Consider the following 18,181-nt stretch of genomic DNA (forward strand, 5'->3'; position numbering starts at 1 on the left):
TTCGCAACAAAAGACGTCGAGAGCTTTCAAATCTAAAGAGTAACAAGTTCAGCAGAGAGATTTATTAAATGAAAAATTGATGAATTCAAGAGAAGAGAATTTTTCCGCGAATTTCAATTAATCTTCACTCGGTCTGCCAATTTTTCGCAGAAGATGAAGGAGTTTTGAGAGGGCCAATTTTGTTTAGCTTTTCCTGAAACTTCCAAAGCCTCTTCGTGACGATGAAGTTTCGCTGCGTAATTTGATAACGCACGTTCAGCTATGATGTACTCGATACGTCTTCTTTCCAACTCGATTAACAGCGCAAATGGAGAGAAAGAAGAAAAACAGACAGAAATGGGCTTTTTTGCGAGCTCTGCAAGGGTGATTGAAAGTTATGTAATTTAGTTAAAAAAGTTTTCTCTTGACATTTTCTCGAAATTCTCCACTTGAATTGGATTCCGCAGAAGTGTGACGAACGTAGATTTATATCTACAGTCTTTTGCTTGATTGATTTTCAATAGACTATAAAAAACTTTTATCATAAAAAAAGATAAGTTCCAAGAACTTACCTGAAATGGCAATAATTTTTCAATAAAAAACTTTTCCAATGACATTGACGAAAAATCACTTTAAATATTATCAATAATTAGTTAACAATCAACAAAAAATCTTAGTATTATTGGGCAGCGAATTTGGCGTATTCTCACAAAAAAATCAATTATTCCCTTTAATGATTTATTTATAAATTCAATTATATTCAATTTTGATAAAAAATAATATTGGAAATTATTGCCCTTGGTCTTTGACCTATGTAGAAATGGTCAACAGCAAAGTGTTGCTTGGCCCAAAACGTTACCAAATCAAAGCAACAAATTTTTACCAGAAACAAAAATAATTCACGCTTTATCTACTAAAAACACTCACTTTCAAGAAACGTTTTCCAATTTTCATTTGAAAATTTAGTCGTAATTTAATGTAGTTTAAAATTCTCTATAAAAAACAAGCCAATTTTAATTAAATTGCTAACTTCTTGGCTGAATCACATAATATGTACACTTTCGCTTTCTTTTTTCCTTTTTCTTTGCTTGAATCTTCTTTTAGCGCATCCAAATAAACTTTAAAAGCAGAATTTCAGTCAAATTTATTGCATGAGCGTAGTGCATTTACTGAAACTCCATCCAAGATAGACATTTTATCAAGTAACAATTAATATTTTAAAAATTAAAAATCAATTACGTACTTAATGGAAGGGGCAGACCTCAATTTTAACAATTTCTTTTGGGAACGGCGGTGGCGACATTGAAAATAATGTATAGAGTCGAAGGGACAAAAATTAAATTACCACAAAATAATTTATGATTTCATCTTAACATAACCTCTCCAATTTTTTTTGGCAAAATAAAAAGCATCATTTAATCTATTATCTCGTCATTGCTTAATTAACTCGTTGGAATTCGCGATAAATATCAGAGCTCGTTTCCTTGTCTCGTAAATCGCGTGCGCCTGGATTGGTTCTCATCGGGCGAAACAAAACGTTCAAGTTAATGGTAATGGGCCGTACATAAAAGGGACCGACTTGGAAATCACACGGGAAGATGGAGTCGGGGCACGTGGGGTCACGTCTGCTCATTAGAAGTGGCAGGCGGGAGGACGGGCGTGCACCTGTCGTAATTCATTAACCGCCGAGGGGCGTCTTTTTCGGCGGCGCACCATTGTGGTCGGGCGGATTTAGCGCCGAGGTGACAAACGCAGACGCACCCTACGAGCACTCTTCCCTCACAATTGGCGCCGTTCAATTACTATATACGCGAGATGAGCGGTTTTTTCCCGGTCCAATTTGCACCAAGGCATTTCAAGAAAAGGAAGGGCGGCGCGAATTTCGTTGGTGAAAGGGTTGTTGTGAGAGGCAAATGCTTTGTTCAATTATTTCTCTTTGCAGATAATCATGTCTTTTATATTTAGCAACGATTCTCGCGAGATGTTTGCTCGTTTTATTATTAAAAGGGGTGTGTTGCGAAAGCACTATAAGAATTCAAGTGTTTTATGCAAATAGATTTGCGCAGTATTATTTGTTTTGCAAAAAGAACTCACACAGATGCAAAATAAATAGACTGGTGAAAAAGGTCCTTTTTATTTATTTCGATTCGCTCCGAAATTCATTCTGCCATCAATTACGTCATTCACAATCATAGTAAATGCTAAAAATAATTTTCCCTTTTGAAATTTCTGTAAATTTTTTTTTAAATTAAATAACATTAAAAAAAAAAGATTCAGACTTAAACTGCAACTTATTCAACTAAAATCTAAGCTTAATCTTTTTCGGTATTAAAAGACTTTTCACCAGTTAGAAAATAGAGGTGATTTTTCGTATATTTCAAATAATTTTCTAAAATAAAATAGGAAAATTTCTCTTCTCAAATTTTGGTTTTTTTTCCACGTAAAAAGGTACTGAAAAATTAATGGGACCTGTTCAGGAAGCGAGTCTCTGCCTTCCTGCCGACCGGTGGGTCACCCGTCGTCGGCAGACACACACGACGCCCCCATTCATCTTGTTTAACAGGACGAAGATGGATTGAGCTCTTTTTACCTTGCAGCTCATAATCATTCATCGCGCTCGCTGATTCCATTCTCGTCTCGCACACGCGGACCACCAGCGAGCACAATAACATCATGTTAGCATAAACCATCTCTCGGTCGATATTGTGCATTCTTGCAGGTAGCAAAATTCACAAAGGTTCATAAAAAAAACTTTCAAGATAATAAAATACACAAATAAATACTAATTGTGAGCAAATAATGCTTCAAAATTATAAAGTAGGGAAGCCAAATTTTGTTAAATATAAAATAATTTAATAAAATAAAAATTCATATTACTTTAAAAGTAAAATTTAGATCATTTTAATTGTTAAAGATTTTATTTTAAAATTTTTTATATTTAAATTAAATTTTGGTTTTAATTATTTTTAAAACAAATTATTAATATAAATTATTTTTCTTTATTTGAGAATTTAAATTACTTATTATATTTTAAATATTATAAACATTAGTAATATTAATTACAAATTCTATATCCGCTAGCCAAATTTTTGTGCTAGAATTGCAAGTAAAATCCACCAATAAGTGTAAATCAATGACAAATTCTGGTGAATACGAATATTCTCCTGTGCTTTTGAAAAAGGCCAACTATTAGGCAAAAAAAGTTATAAAATTGAATTACAAAAATTCAACAGTAACGGAAATTTTGAATTTTTTTATTATTTTCCATTTCTGATGACTATTTTAAACTTAAGACATATTCAGAATTGTCACACTTTTCAAAAGGTTGAAAATTTAGAAATACCTCTCCAACAAATGAGCTACAAACAACTCTGTCACATAATCCGTCTCTGCTAAATTTAGCTCGACACTTTGAAGTGCCAAGACACACGACGTCTCTTAATCGTCTCCATTTATCCATTTCTCTCCCACAGAGCTTCTCTCAAAAGCGAGTGTCGTTTTTCGTTTTAAGTTCCACGTGACTGAATCCAAATTTCTCTTTGAGAATAATTCATATACGATTCGTGCCAAATTGGACGCTATTTTCATTGTGTGCAGCAACGCTCGGAGCAAATTGGTATCGATTTTCATCAAGGCGAGTGCAGTATTTCAAGAAGTCGGCGCAGGAATTAATTCCGCGATGCCTTCGCGTCCGACTGTGTTTGCGCAAGGAGGCTGCGGTGCGAACGAACCGTTCGCTCTTGTGACGCGCCGCGTTTTAGCCAAATTAAGGAAAGCGTGCGGTTTTCGTGGGGCGCCGCGTCAAAAATAAAACATCTTGCGAGGACGAACCCCTGTAGAATATTGCGACACGGAAACTTCAAACTCATAACTTTGCAAAGCGTGGTTTAAAAAAATGTCTCGCCTTTTGAATTCTTTTTATAAAATTATATTTTGATTACGGGCTATTAATTAAAAATTAATTCATTTCAATTGTGTCAGTTTTCACCAAATTTCAAACTTTCGATAAATTTGAAACTGGCCATTTTTTGTTCTATGATCTCAATTAATGATTGTAAGATATTTTAATATAACTTCTACTTTTATGCATATTTTTCATCTTTTGTATTATTGTTATATGACATTATGCACTAATTATTTTATTTATAATATTATAAATTAGTGACAAGATTGTAGAGTTTAAAATCTCAATTGAACAATGCATCAACTCTATCAAATACTGATTTAGTAATTAAATTAATTATATAATGTCGTAAGTTAATAGCAAATATCATTATCATGTAAAAATTGTAATTAATCCAAATTCTTGATAGATGTCGTCAGAAAACAACTACATAATTCTTCCTCCACAAATTTTATAAAGAATTAAAAAAAAAAACTATCAAGAACCGGAACTTCATTGTTCATTTCTGTTTTGTTGTTTAATTTCTTCACTTTTAGTTAAACGATAAAGGATTAAAAAAAAAAAAAAAGGAAAATAGGTAAGTCAAATGGAAGTTTTTTTTAAATAAAGGAGCCCTGAGCTTAAAATGAGCTCCTTGAGTGCCCTCAATGTTTTCCGCTCTAAACAAACTTGCACACCATTATAGATCCTCCTGTGATAAAAATCAATTCCGGTTCGATCAATATTTATTTCGACCGTGCATCAGAATTATTGCCTCTTGGCAATGGAAAACGTAAATCGATTCATCATGCACGGCAAATTGGCGATAAATTGGCTGGTGCGGCGGTAGCTTGTCCGGACAGCGCGCATCAGGTGTTTTTCGGACATCAATCAACTTGATGCTGATCGAGCGTGATTATTGGTGGCCATTGTCTGCAGGCCATTCTCAGATGACGTCACTCGGAGCGACACTTTTGTTTTGTCAACATTTTTCATTATTATTTTCGATGCTGATTGATTGGCGTTTCGCAAATGTGTGCATTTCACTAACCCGCGCTGGTGGTTAATTCGCTGGCGGAGGATTTCGCTCGACTGCTGACGGCGGATATTGAATTTTCAGAGCCACGTTGACAAGCACGGATTTCAATTATATATTTGTAAATATAAATATTTGGAGATTTTTATCAGCATCCGTGCCTCACAATACGTAACAAAAGGAAAAGAAGTGTTTCTCCCCAAGCTGACCGAAACTCGATATTCCCGGGGCGCGGCGTCGGAAGGAAAAAAATATGGAATGACTGCGTAACGCGAAAAGGTAATTCGATATATTTTACGACTGTCGTGTGCCTGAGAAAAAAAAGAGGTTTTTTTTCAAACAGTGCAGCCGAGCAACATAATAAATGTTCTTATTCACAGGTCGAGAGCTAAATTCCCATTAAATTTTCACTCGGCGGGTAAAGCGCGAGGAGAGAATGGAGTCTTGACGGGCCGCAAGTATATAAGAGCGTTGTGCCCTGCACTATTTTTAGATTTCTCTTAAAGCAGGCGGAATTTATGGCTTTAATTTTTGCGCGCACCTTTTGTCCGCTTTTTTCCACTAGCCTTGCAAGAGACAGAAAAAGTACTTCTTGCAAACTTGCACTTCTAATGCTTAACCATGCGAGTAACTAGACATAATTGCCTTCTTCCTGACAGCAAAGCGGTCAAACAGTGGAAGGAATGGAATAGAAGAAATGAGTAAATTTTTAATTTTTAAATTACAAGAGATCCCTTGAATAAAATAGACAGTTTTACCTCTCCTCAGACCTAAATATAAGAGTTTTTATTTCTTCTCCTCTATTTTTATTGCAAGAGACCTTCAATTTAAAAAAATCAAACAGCGAATTTTCATTTACTACTATTTACCACTAATTCGTCAACTCGCTGAGCTCCTCAGACAAAATTTATGATTTTTTAATTGTTCCCTTCTATTTTTATTGCGAAACACCTTCAATTTAAAAAATTCTAACAGTGAACTTGCTTTTACTACTATTTACCACTAATTCGTCAACTCGCTGAGCTCCTCAGACCTAAATTTAAGAGTTTTTAATTTTCCTCTTCTAATTTTATTGCAAGAAACCTTCAATTTAAAAAATACAAACAGCGAATTTTCTTTTACTTCTAATTACCACTAATTCGACAACTCGCTGAGCTCCTCGGACCAAAATTTAAGAGTTTTTAATTGTTCCCTTCTATTTTTATTGCAAGACACCTTCAATTTAAAAAATTCTAACAGCGATTTTTGATTTACTACTATTTACCACTAATTCGTCAACTCGCTGAGCTCCTCAGACCAAAATTTATGATTTTTTAATTGTTCCCTTCTATTTTTATTGCAAGAAACCTTCAATTTAAAAAATACAAACAGCGAATTTTCTTTTACTTCTAATTACCACTAATTCGTCAACTCGCTGAGCTCCTCAGACCAAAATTTATGATTTTTTAATTGTTCTCTTCTAATTTTATTTCAAGAGACCTTCAATTTAAAAAATTCAAACAGCGATTTTTCATTTACTACTATTTACCACTAATTCGTCAACTCGCTGAGCTCCTCAGACCAAAATTTATGATTTTTTAATTGTTCTCTTCTAATTTTAATTCAAGACACCTTCAATTTAAAAAATTCAAACAGCGATTTTTCATTTACTACTATTTACCACTAATTCGTCAACTCGCTGAGCTCCTCAGACCAAAATTTATGATTTTTTAATTGTTCTCTTCTAATTTTATTTCAAGACACCTTCAATTTAAAAAATTCAAACAGCGATTTTTCATTTACTACTATTTACCACTAATTCGTCAACTCGCTGAGCTCCTCAGACCAAAATTTATGATTTTTTAATTGTTCTCTTCTAATTTTATTTCAAGAGACCTTCAATTTAAAAAATTCAAACAGCGATTTTTCATTTACTACTATTTACCACTAATTCGTCAACTCGCTGAGCTCCTCAGACCAAAATTTATGATTTTTTAATTGTTCTCTTCTAATTTTATTTCAAGAGACCTTCAATTTAAAAAATTCAAACAGCGATTTTTCATTTACTACTATTTACCACTAATTCGTCAACTCGCTGAGCTCCTCAGACCAAAATTTATGATTTTTTAATTGTTCTCTTCTAATTTTATTTCAAGAGACCTTCAATTTAAAAAATTCAAACAGCGATTTTTCATTTACTACTATTTACCACTAATTCGTCAACTCGCTGAGCTCCTCAGACCAAAATTTATGATTTTTTAATTGTTCTCTTCTAATTTTATTCCAAGACACCTTCAATTTAAAAAATTCAAACAGCGATTTTTCATTTACTACTATTTACCACTAATTCGTCAACTCGCTGAGCTCCTCAGACCAAAATTTATGATTTTTTAATTGTTCTCTTCTAATTTTATTCCAAGACACCTTCAATTTAAAAAATTCAAACAGCGATTTTTCATTTACTACTATTTACCACTAATTCGTCAACTCGCTGAGCTCCTCAGACCAAAATTTATGATTTTTTAATTGTTCTCTTCTAATTTTATTTCAAGAGACCTTCAATTTAAAAAATTCAAACAGCGATTTTTCATTTACTACTATTTACCACTAATTCGTCAACTCGCTGAGCTCCTCAGACCAAAATTTATGATTTTTTAATTGTTCTCTTCTAATTTTATTCCAAGACACCTTCAATTTAAAAAATTCAAACAGCGATTTTTCATTTACTACTATTTACCACTAATTCGTCAACTCGCTGAGCTCCTCAGACCAAAATTTATGATTTTTTAATTGTTCTCTTCTAATTTTATTTCAAGACACCTTCAATTTAAAAAATTCAAACAGCGATTTTTCATTTACTACTATTTACCACTAATTCGTCAACTCGCTGAGCTCCTCAGACCAAAATTTATGATTTTTTAATTGTTCTCTTCTAATTTTATTTCAAGAGACCTTCAATTTAAAAAATTCAAACAGCGATTTTTCATTTACTACTATTTACCACTAATTCGTCAACTCGCTGAGCTCCTCAGACCAAAATTTATGATTTTTTAATTGTTCTCTTCTAATTTTATTTCAAGAGACCTTCAATTTAAAAAATTCAAACAGCGATTTTTCATTTACTACTATTTACCACTAATTCGTCAACTCGCTGAGCTCCTCAGACCAAAATTTATGATTTTTTAATTGTTCTCTTCTAATTTTATTTCAAGAGACCTTCAATTTAAAAAATTCAAACAGCGATTTTTCATTTACTACTATTTACCACTAATTCGTCAACTCGCTGAGCTCCTCAGACCAAAATTTATGATTTTTTAATTGTTCTCTTCTAATTTTATTTCAAGAGACCTTCAATTTAAAAAATTCAAACAGCGATTTTTCATTTACTACTATTTACCACTAATTCGTCAACTCGCTGAGCTCCTCAGACCAAAATTTATGATTTTTTAATTGTTCTCTTCTAATTTTATTTCAAGAGACCTTCAATTTAAAAAATTCAAACAGCGATTTTTCATTTACTACTATTTACCACTAATTCGTCAACTCGCTGAGCTCCTCAGACCAAAATTTATGATTTTTTAATTGTTCTCTTCTAATTTTATTTCAAGACACCTTCAATTTAAAAAATTCAAACAGCGATTTTTCATTTACTACTATTTACCACTAATTCGTCAACTCGCTGAGCTCCTCAGACCAAAATTTATGATTTTTTAATTGTTCTCTTCTAATTTTATTTCAAGAGACCTTCAATTTAAAAAATTCAAACAGCGATTTTTCATTTACTACTATTTACCACTAATTCGTCAACTCGCTGAGCTCCTCAGACCAAAATTTATGATTTTTTAATTGTTCTCTTCTAATTTTATTTCAAGAGACCTTCAATTTAAAAAATTCAAACAGCGATTTTTCATTTACTACTATTTACCACTAATTCGTCAACTCGCTGAGCTCCTCAGACCAAAATTTATGATTTTTTAATTGTTCCCTTCAATTTTTATTTCAAGAGATCTTCTATTTAAAAATCTCGAGCACCGAATATGCTTTTACTATTAATCACCAAATGAGAGAAAAATGCAGACATTCAAATGTATTCAAACTACCCATTTGCAGAAACTTTGGCATGCTGAAGAGTAGTAAATATTGCCTTATTCGCTTATGCAGCATTTTTTGCGCCAACACCCATTTTTCCGTCACATTATTCACAGTTTGCACAAAGTTTACTGTTAGTTAGATCCCTTAGTGCTCCAAGTCTTGCGTCACGTCGTAAATCCGCTGCTGAAATTATGCGTTCCACGTTGATGGTCGTGTTCGCTCGGAATTCAATTTACCCTGAAGAGTTTTATTCTCATAGGAGTGAATTAAAAACTTTAAAAATAAGTACATAAGGTAATTGTTTAAGTTGAAAACATCGATTAGGGATTGTGAAAGTAGAATTACTCGGTGAGACGGAAAGTTGTATCGATTGCTGGTGGCGCAGGTTGGCAGAAAAATTCGCCACTTTTTGTGCTCGCGGGCGAGTATCTGCAGCAGTTACTTTGAATTGCGCGGCTGCCCTCTTTTTCTGCCCGAGCCGGCACACTTGAGGCGTCTCTCTTTATCTTTATTTACATTTTCCCGAAGTCGTAAATAAAAAAGGCGCTGACCAAGGGCGTTCGTACTTTTGCGCCTCAGCCAAAAAACATACGGGCGCCCGCAGCATCACCTGTGCGCGCTTCGACTTTTTCGCATAGAATAATTTCAAACGAATAAACCCCCCTGTTTATTTTGCAGCGCGCCTGTGACGTCAGCAAATCTGTCTCGCTCGAAAAGTTTTTCTGCAAGGAAAATCCTGACTCTGTTGAGCTTTTTAAATGTTAGTTTAAACTTGTATACAAACAATCGTGAAAGTAAATAGCATCGTTTAAAAAGTTGCAATGTTCAGCTGAATTTTATTGAAATGACTGCACAAAAAGTTAAATTTTATGCAATTATTTGTTTCAATTTTCGTCAGTATTTCGTCAGTATATCGTCAGACGCAAAGTTGTATGACACTGAATGAGATCAGAGCTGAAAGAAATCAATGCAAAATAGGCATGTCACGGCAACGTGCATGTCAAAATTTTTCCTTCCCTTTTTTAAATCCAAATTATCATACAAATGGGTGAATGAAGTATGTAGAAAAAATATGGAAACGAAATCGGATATTATATTTAAATTTTTTTTGACTCTAGCAAAAACGAAATGAAACTGTCAGGAGTCGTTCAAGAAGATGCTTTCAAATTTTGAAATATTTTGTATTTGCAAATTTTTTTACACCTTTTTGTGTTTCATAGGATTTTCCCTCTAGACAAATAAAAAGAACTGTGTTTGTTTGCATTTTAAAACATTTCAAGCCATATTTTGCTACATTTGTTTCCAATTATCAATTTTCTTTTTTTAGTAAAATCAAATTATTTCTAGTTCTGGCTCTAAAAGTATTTCAATAAATGACAATACAAATAATATTTATAATCAATAATTTACTACCCTTTTGATTTACTTGAGCCACCAAGGCTGAAAATGTTATCATTTTGTAAAATTTATGAAACTTTAGACTGGATCTGTCAACTTTACAACCCCCAGCTGCAGCATCTATCCAATAGTCATCTCTCTAAACATTTAGATATATCATATCAGAGACGTTCTCCATCCATTAGTTTGGAGTCGGTAAACGACGAAGGACGCGCGCGGGAATTCTCCCCATTTAGAGAGCAATCAAAATTCGCGACGCAATCTGATGTAAAATTTACAACCCACGCAGGAGCCGTTCGCATCGACCAGGTGCTTATTTTAGAGTGAAAATCAAGTGTACATACCTGACGCCATGTTTCTTCTTCTGCCTCCGCAAAAGGTTCAACACCTGGAACATAAATTTACATTATTTGTAAATAAAATCCGAATCGGAAAACTGAAAAAAACGTAGCAAGACGAAAGAAAATTTCCTCCTTCCGGATTTCGCCACTGGCGGCGGAGGATTTCTTTCCGGCGTACTTATCTCTCTCTTGACGGCCACTTTGCGGGGGCACGTAAAAGAAAAGTGGGCCCATAATTTCGTTTCGCACTCTGCTTGGCTCGGGGGCCGAAGAAGCGAACGCCGTCGAATGACGAATTTTTGAGGTCCTGCGCTTTTATCTGGCCCGCGGCTGTGTTTACGAGAGCGAGTTCCCAAGGGTCTGGCCGTAAAAGAGCATCCTCGGCCGCTAATGGACGCAATCTGCACCAGCGCCCGCCGGCCAGATTCAAATTTATCGCTCCTCCAGCGCCGCTCGTGTGTCCGACGATCAATTGGCCATTGTGCAGCGGCCAAAGGCATTCGCAAATCGCCCCCACCTGGGCCTCGTCAACTCTTAAATCAACCCCCCGACCTGACCGCCGACTCGGCACAAAAATCGCGTCCGTTTTGCAAACGTCGTAGAATCGGATCAGAGGTGAAAAAAAAAAATCTTGCGGAATTCGGAGAAAGGAGTGAAAAAGTGCAAAAATAACATAAGTTTTCTGGCCAAAGGAAAGGAAAAAAAAAACGCTTTGAATGAAAGCTTTATTGTTGGAATAAATAAATTTTGGGAGTTTGTTTCATTAAATAATTTGAAATATTTTTAGCACCTCAAAAAATCCCATTTCTTGCAGAGTAAATTGAATCTTGCAGAAAAAAATAATCTAGAAATAATCGAACTTGGTACGATTCAAAACATATAATTATTTGTTTGAAAAAGTTGATTCTTCTGACATTTAGAGCCGCATAATAACGTAAGAACGAATGCAAATTACAGATTGGAAATCGTCCAAGTAAACAAAATTTTGCGTGTTTTTCAGGTTTTTCTTTTACCCCTTAAAAATATGATCATCAAACTTTTACTTTTTCATCAGAGATCTTTGAAAAAAAAACCTTTCATATTGAAAGCAAGGTTGTTCAACTTGAAATTTAAGACCAGAAATATTCCCCCAAAAACCCTAATTCATCTTTTCTGAAACTAAAAATGGAATCAAAATTTTAAATTCTGAAAGTTTATAGAAAGTCACTTTTTTAAGTCTCTTAATTCACGGATGAAAGCACAATCCATAAAGAAGTTTTTGCTCAACAGTTTTCTCTCAAAATTGTATTTAAGAACAAATTTATCAGTTCCTCGATCACGAATTTCAGATTTAAGTGAATGATTATTAAATAATATATTTGCAATTAAATTGGAATGGAAGCAATTTTTAGATTTATACATTTTGCAAGTTTGTGACGTAAACTTCTAATTCCATTTTGTAGAGAACGTTTCACTTTCTTTGCACTCTCATCATGAGTTTGTAATTATCGAGTTAAGCCCGTCTTGCTGAAAGAGGCACCCCTCAAGCGTTTTGAAATTACAACTATCGTTCACCCTTTACCCCTGCACCCCCTCCTCGGGGGAGTTTAGCCTCATTCGTCATTAAATTACGGTCTTGAGTGCTCTTATTCTTCTCGCGAGCGCTCATCCTCGTCCGTTAAACGGAGAGTCGGTCGCTCTCCTCGAGTCCTAACGCAGGCTAATGAGCTCGAATTGGGGCCGTAAATGGATTCGCAACAAGGGTTTGTTGTTTCGAAGAGCGGCGCCCGTTAACGTCCGCTCGTAAAAGGGATGAATAATATTTGGCCGCTTCAAACGGCGAAAATCCACAGCGCGCGCCATTCCATTATACACGCGTATATTATTTGTCCCCCGAGCAGAGCTTATAAAATATAACACTGGGCCGCCCTGCCAGCCAAATTAAAATTAATGCTCGGCAAACGCGGCAACTTAATTGTCCAATTAGGCAGCACCGCGTGAAAGGAATTTGAATCACTTGACTTACTAATTGAATTTTTTGCTTCCTGATGCTTCAATTCAGAATTGGTTTATATTAAAAATGGTCATATTTAAAGAGGCTAAAAAATTTGCACAAATTAAAATTTGAATTTTTTTTATTTGTCTGCTACTTATCTTCAAATCAGCACTGATTAGTACCACAATTGTAGCGATTTATCATGATGAACTTAAATTCATTTTAACTTTGTTCTATCACAATAAAGTAGCTTTGAAGCTAAATTAATTCAAGTTTGGCAGAAGGTTTATAATTATTCACAATTTTATCTTACAATCATATTAAACTTATGCATGTTTTCCTTTGAAATTCACGAATTTTTTATCTTTACTAGCCAAATTTACATAATTCTGCTTCAGTCAATTATAATTTTTAATTATAAATCATTTAAAAATACATGATTTGGGCACATTTGATGACTTAAGCAGCAGAAAAAAGTTGTATGCAAGTCTAATTAAAATTTTGATAAATATTGGGAAAAAATTTCACTGTGTGCATTAGCAGCAGAAAAAAATTTATTGTTAAATAAAACGGAGATTGCTGATTAAAACCCAACCAGACTGATGCCAATAGACTAATTCTATCAAAACTTACAAAAGCAATTTGGTTAAAATTATAAAAAAAAAATCTATTCAAGTAAATTTAACTTAAGATTTTGTTAACCAGGTGGGATTGAAATCAAGGAGATTCATCTCATTTTTAATTTCTGAATCAAAGTTCCAAAATTGAATCAGCAAAAACTCCATTTTTTTTGTGACATTTCATATTGGAATCAAACAAAATAAGTCATTGCTTAACGGTTACCGGAGTCTTGTATGTATTTTTAAACCCTTCAATATCAAATGCAACGTGGAAGTCGTTTTTCTAGTGAAGTGCTTCGAAATTGCATATTCATATTGAATCCAGTGTTTGCAAAGCAGAGGGAAAAATATGGATAAAAAGCATCTTCTCGCGGAGTAGTTTGTATCTCCCATGCGGCATTACATATTCACGGTTGCATGCAAATTGAAAAAGTAAATCGCTTGATATCGAGAGGAAGACGTTCAACGTGTGATTTAATGCACCCAGCAGAGACAGCGCGCGCCGAGAGTGCACATATTTCATCTCTCCATCCACGGCAGAGACTGCAAAAAAGAAGAGAGTTTTTATTGTCGGGAAAAAACGTCGACGCAGAGAGATGTGCGATAAAAACAATTGAGAGAGAGGACACTTTTTGTTCCAGTGTTTGTCTACGAGGCCTGTTTGCCTGCATAAATTAATTACAAGCGCCTAATCTCGCCGGGGCTAAAGAGATTCGTCCGCGGCCTTGTTTTTGAGCAGCCTCTTGTTCTCACGCAGAATCATGTCTGCAAACAATGCACACGCTGACGCCTCATTTTCTCTAATTTCTTTTTAAACTTTGAGGTTGTGCTAAATATTTTACATCTAAATTCAAATTTTCTACCTTAATCAGAACTGAATTTTAGCTGATATATTAATTAAATGACCATTTATTGCAAAAATGTGCAAAATTCAAATTTATAAAATTTTTTTTTAGGAATTTCCAAACCAAACCAATCATAATAAAGAGCTCAAATGCACTTCTGTTTAGTTTTGAAATTCTAATATCATTAAAAAAGTTCTAAAATTGCAGTCATAATTTTTTTAAGGTCTTACAATTTCGTCGAACGTTGAAGACTCTTTTTTTCACACCCACTCTAGATGGTTTCTGATTTCAAAGACTGCTGAGTGAGAATGACTAGATTACAAATTATTTCATGGAAAGTAACTCTTTTAGATCTTTGACTCAAGCGACGGGCGTTAATCAACTCTCTTTAAATTGTCACCTAAAACTTAAATTAAGCGAATCATCAAAGCGTCAGTCAGTCTTCTCGAGACTTGAAACGCGATGAGGCTAAAATGTTATATCACCTGGAGTTCGTCGCACAGATTAAATGAATGCGCATTCCACGAATCATTATCTCAGCAATGTTAAATTCTCTCTTGCAGAAATTTTTATTTTCCTCAATCTCGGCGAAGTATGCGCATGGGCAGCCGAGAAAAATCTCAATTAAAATTCTGCTTCGGTTGCGGCGAGCTGGTAATTTCGCGATGGAAATCCTCACTGACCTCGCAACTCATCACTTCGCATTTGCCCTTTTGCTCTCCACTTCCCGTCCGACCCAATACTCGCGGCACACTCGTTGCAATTTTTTTGTTTAGCTAGGCGGATTAATAGGCAGCACGAGCAGTCTGCACACGCTGACCGATTTCAACACAAAATGTGCATACAAATAGAAATGCACTTCTGCATTCCCGCATTAAAATGTGTAAAAAACATATACATTTTTTCAGACTTAAACACAATTAATAAAATATCATACTGGCATTGACAAAAGTTAATTATTTATTAAACTCAAGACCCTGATTAAAATTAGTGACAGAATTTTTCAGCGGCACTTGAAATTTTATAAAATACACAAAGCGAATTATCTGAACTAATTGCTTTGATTTTATGCTGATTGAAGCCCTTTTAGCATCAACTATAAACACAAATCATTTTGAAATTTCTTAGAAACACAATCAAAACGATTTAAACTGACAGGAAGACAACAAATTTGACTTCATTAAGTAAAAAGTAGATTTAAATAGTCTGTTACAAAAGACCAAAATGGAAACTTAAAAAAAGTTTAAAAATTTAAATAGTCTGCCTTTCTATTAGTTCACATCGATTCAAATTAATTTTTATCAAGCAGCTGAAAATAGCAATGCGAAAAATGAAAATTTATTTTTAACTATTTTAATGAATCGTGTTGTCAATGAATCGGAAAATCCTCCCACGGCTAGCACGTGCGCGTCTCCGTATTGATTTTTGAGGTGATTTGCGCGGAGAATAATTGTTGTTAGACGCGCGGGCGGCTCTCTCGCGTGCAGATAAAGAGAGCAGTCACGCGAGCACAGCAAATAACATTTTATCTCGGCTCCTTTGCTTGAACGTGCATGTGTTCATAAATTCCGGGCTTGTTCGCTCCTCGTGTAGATAGCGTCAATTTTTATCGCCGAAGCGCGCGCAATAGCACAATACGCCGCGAGTTTAATTAGTTTAATGAGACGCTCATCCCTTTTGATAAAGCAGGTATAGAACTCTCATTGCACAAGAAGCAACGCAATACCTCAACTTTTGCAACGTACGAAGAAGAGGAGCACTGCCGTCTCTAGTTGTAAAATTATTTCAACTTCAATAAAACAAAACAATGCCGTTTGCACATGAGAGAAATTAAAATAATGACAAGCAGCTTGAGCCCGCATTGAAACTAATGAAACTATTTTCAGATATTCTCCTTTGCATTCTAATTAGGCTAACGATTGCAAGCACGATTTGAATTTGAATTTTATTATTTATAAATTTCATTGGTCCACTGCATATGAAAAATTGCTACTTCAATTTAGCTCAAAATTTGTAAAACATCTGCATAAAAATTAAATGAAAATTTTCAAAATTTTGATGAGGAAACAACGGCCTGATTATGCATCATTAAATTACTTCCACTTAAAAATATGAAGTCTCAGGAGCTTTGTTACTTTTTTTTTAAATTGCCGCATAAACCCATTTAACAACATAAATTTTGCACCTCAACTACTTTAGATGACAATTAAGTATGCTTAATTTGAAAAATGTAATTTAGGATTATTATAAATAATTAATAAATATTAATTCTTTAATTTCTATAACACAAACGTAACGATTTTCAGAACAAACTGAACAATAATATTATAAAATGATTTATTATTAAAATTAAAACTAATAATTAATAATTCGATCCAAAAAACTTGTTTAAAATAACCTTTGTAGATATCAAGAAGTCTCATGGTTTTATCACTTTGATTTGGTATTCCTGGTGCGTGTCTCCATGTGTCTCAATGACAGAATTCAGAGCGTGTAGACTGGCTTTGAACGTGTCTCTCTCTCTCCACCGCCGATGCTTCCCAGAGACAAAGAGACCGCCCGCTTAATGCGATCAGTGCCGCTCATCGCACGAGTTGCTTAATTAATTAGCTAATCAGATAGCAGTGCGGCAAAAAGCGATTCTAACTGCTTGAGAGGAGCGCTCTCAGGAGAGTTTCTTCTATATTTAACGTAATCGTTGCCTTTGCAAAACCACTTTCCGCACTTGCAATTTATTTATTTAAATTTCCGAAGCGCGTAGACGGCGCCTGCTGGCGCCGCCTTTGTCCGAATCAAAATATCCCGCGCTAATCGCATTATCAAAAAGTCGTCCGCCTCTCTAATTACTCTCGGATCCATTAGGGCTGCTCCGCATGCAAACGGCCCGTTTATTTCATATGCAAATCCGAGTCACGCTTTTTGATTCGTTTTTCGTGTAATTCGATGTTCTGCAGTCGCAAAGGCAAAGTTGATCTGCAGCAAAGGTCGCGGCTTCAAAGAAACGAATTGCAATCCATCCGACGGTGACGCAGTGAACAAACCACTCTATATCCTTTAATGCATCTGTGGGAAAATAGACTGCGGTACTCTTTATTGGATCGGCTGCATTTTATTGACCTTGTTTTGCGGTTTCTTTCTCTTCTAAAGGGATGATTCAAACCTGAAAGGAAGACTTTGAAGGGCTTTTTTCCAATAATTGAGTGGTTTTCTTTATGTGTAACGCAAAATTTTATTTATTTACTTTTTTAATAATCGACTAATAAAAATAGCTCGGTTAAATGCAACCTGCACGACACAGCTGTGTAGAAATTGCATAATTTTGAAAGTTTAAAAACGCAGTTTGATGTCACTTTTCTGCACATCCAAATCCAGTCTGTTGTATCATTTTATTACTTTTACACCAAACCGAAATAAAAAGTTCTGAAATTATCACTACTAAAATGCAACTGATTTAAATAGAAATTATATAACAATGACTACAAAAAGTCCAAAACACGTTAAAACTAAACAAAATTGCTTTTGAAAATTGCTGTTGAAATTATGAAGAGTTAATGAAATTTTTGGTTTATTTAGAAAAAATACAAAAAAGTAGTTATAGTGCAAATTTTACAGAGCATGATTATTTTTCCATAAAAATTGGAGCAGTAAATATTGACACCATACGTCCTCATTGTGACTTTTTGCTTGTTATTTTTCCAGCGAGCTGATTTACATTTGGAAAAACACACTCTGTCACTATGCAGGAAAAAATCGGTGTTTTGGTTTACGTGTCAGATTAATGGTGTGAAAAGCGCTGATAAATACGAACGGCTTCTATGAACTTCCTGGAATTGTTCCAACTCGACGTGTGCTCGTTCAACGGAATTTAATTTTGGAAATAAAGCCTGCTAATTAATCTATTTGAATTCAAAACTTCTTGTGATTTACGTCTCAATTTAATGTACAAGCCGTGAATCTACGCAGGGTGTGTTATTGTCTGCGTGTCGAAACTTTTGTGTTATTTCCTCGGGGGCTTTAATCGCCGGCCACCCGC

General features: G+C 34.7%; 1 protein-coding gene across 4 annotated transcripts in view; it reads right to left on the reverse strand.

Moving 5' to 3' along the window:
* LOC132201572 (neuropeptide CCHamide-1 receptor) overlaps positions 1-18,181 on the reverse strand; it is a 63,043-nt gene that overhangs the window by 34,170 nt on the left and 10,692 nt on the right. The window contains exons 1-3 of one of the 4 annotated variants that reach the window (XM_059627815.1): positions 14,634-14,728; positions 10,887-13,846; positions 10,712-10,755 (exon numbers count right to left, since the gene is read on the reverse strand). In XM_059627815.1, the coding sequence (XP_059483798.1) occupies positions 10,712-10,721 (10 nt within the window). In that variant the 5' untranslated portion in view covers positions 10,722-10,755; positions 10,887-13,846; positions 14,634-14,728. Of the gene's footprint in view, positions 1-10,711; positions 10,756-10,886; positions 13,847-14,633; positions 14,729-18,181 lie in introns of those variants that run through there. The other 3 variants (XM_059627814.1, XM_059627816.1, XM_059627813.1) reach the window with 3 other exon arrangements.

This window comes from Neocloeon triangulifer, unplaced genomic scaffold (assembly GCF_031216515.1).
Source record: "Neocloeon triangulifer isolate White Clay Creek 2 clone unplaced genomic scaffold, ASM3121651v1 ptg000014l, whole genome shotgun sequence".
In the NCBI taxonomy this organism is placed as follows: domain Eukaryota; kingdom Metazoa; phylum Arthropoda; class Insecta; order Ephemeroptera; family Baetidae; genus Neocloeon; species Neocloeon triangulifer.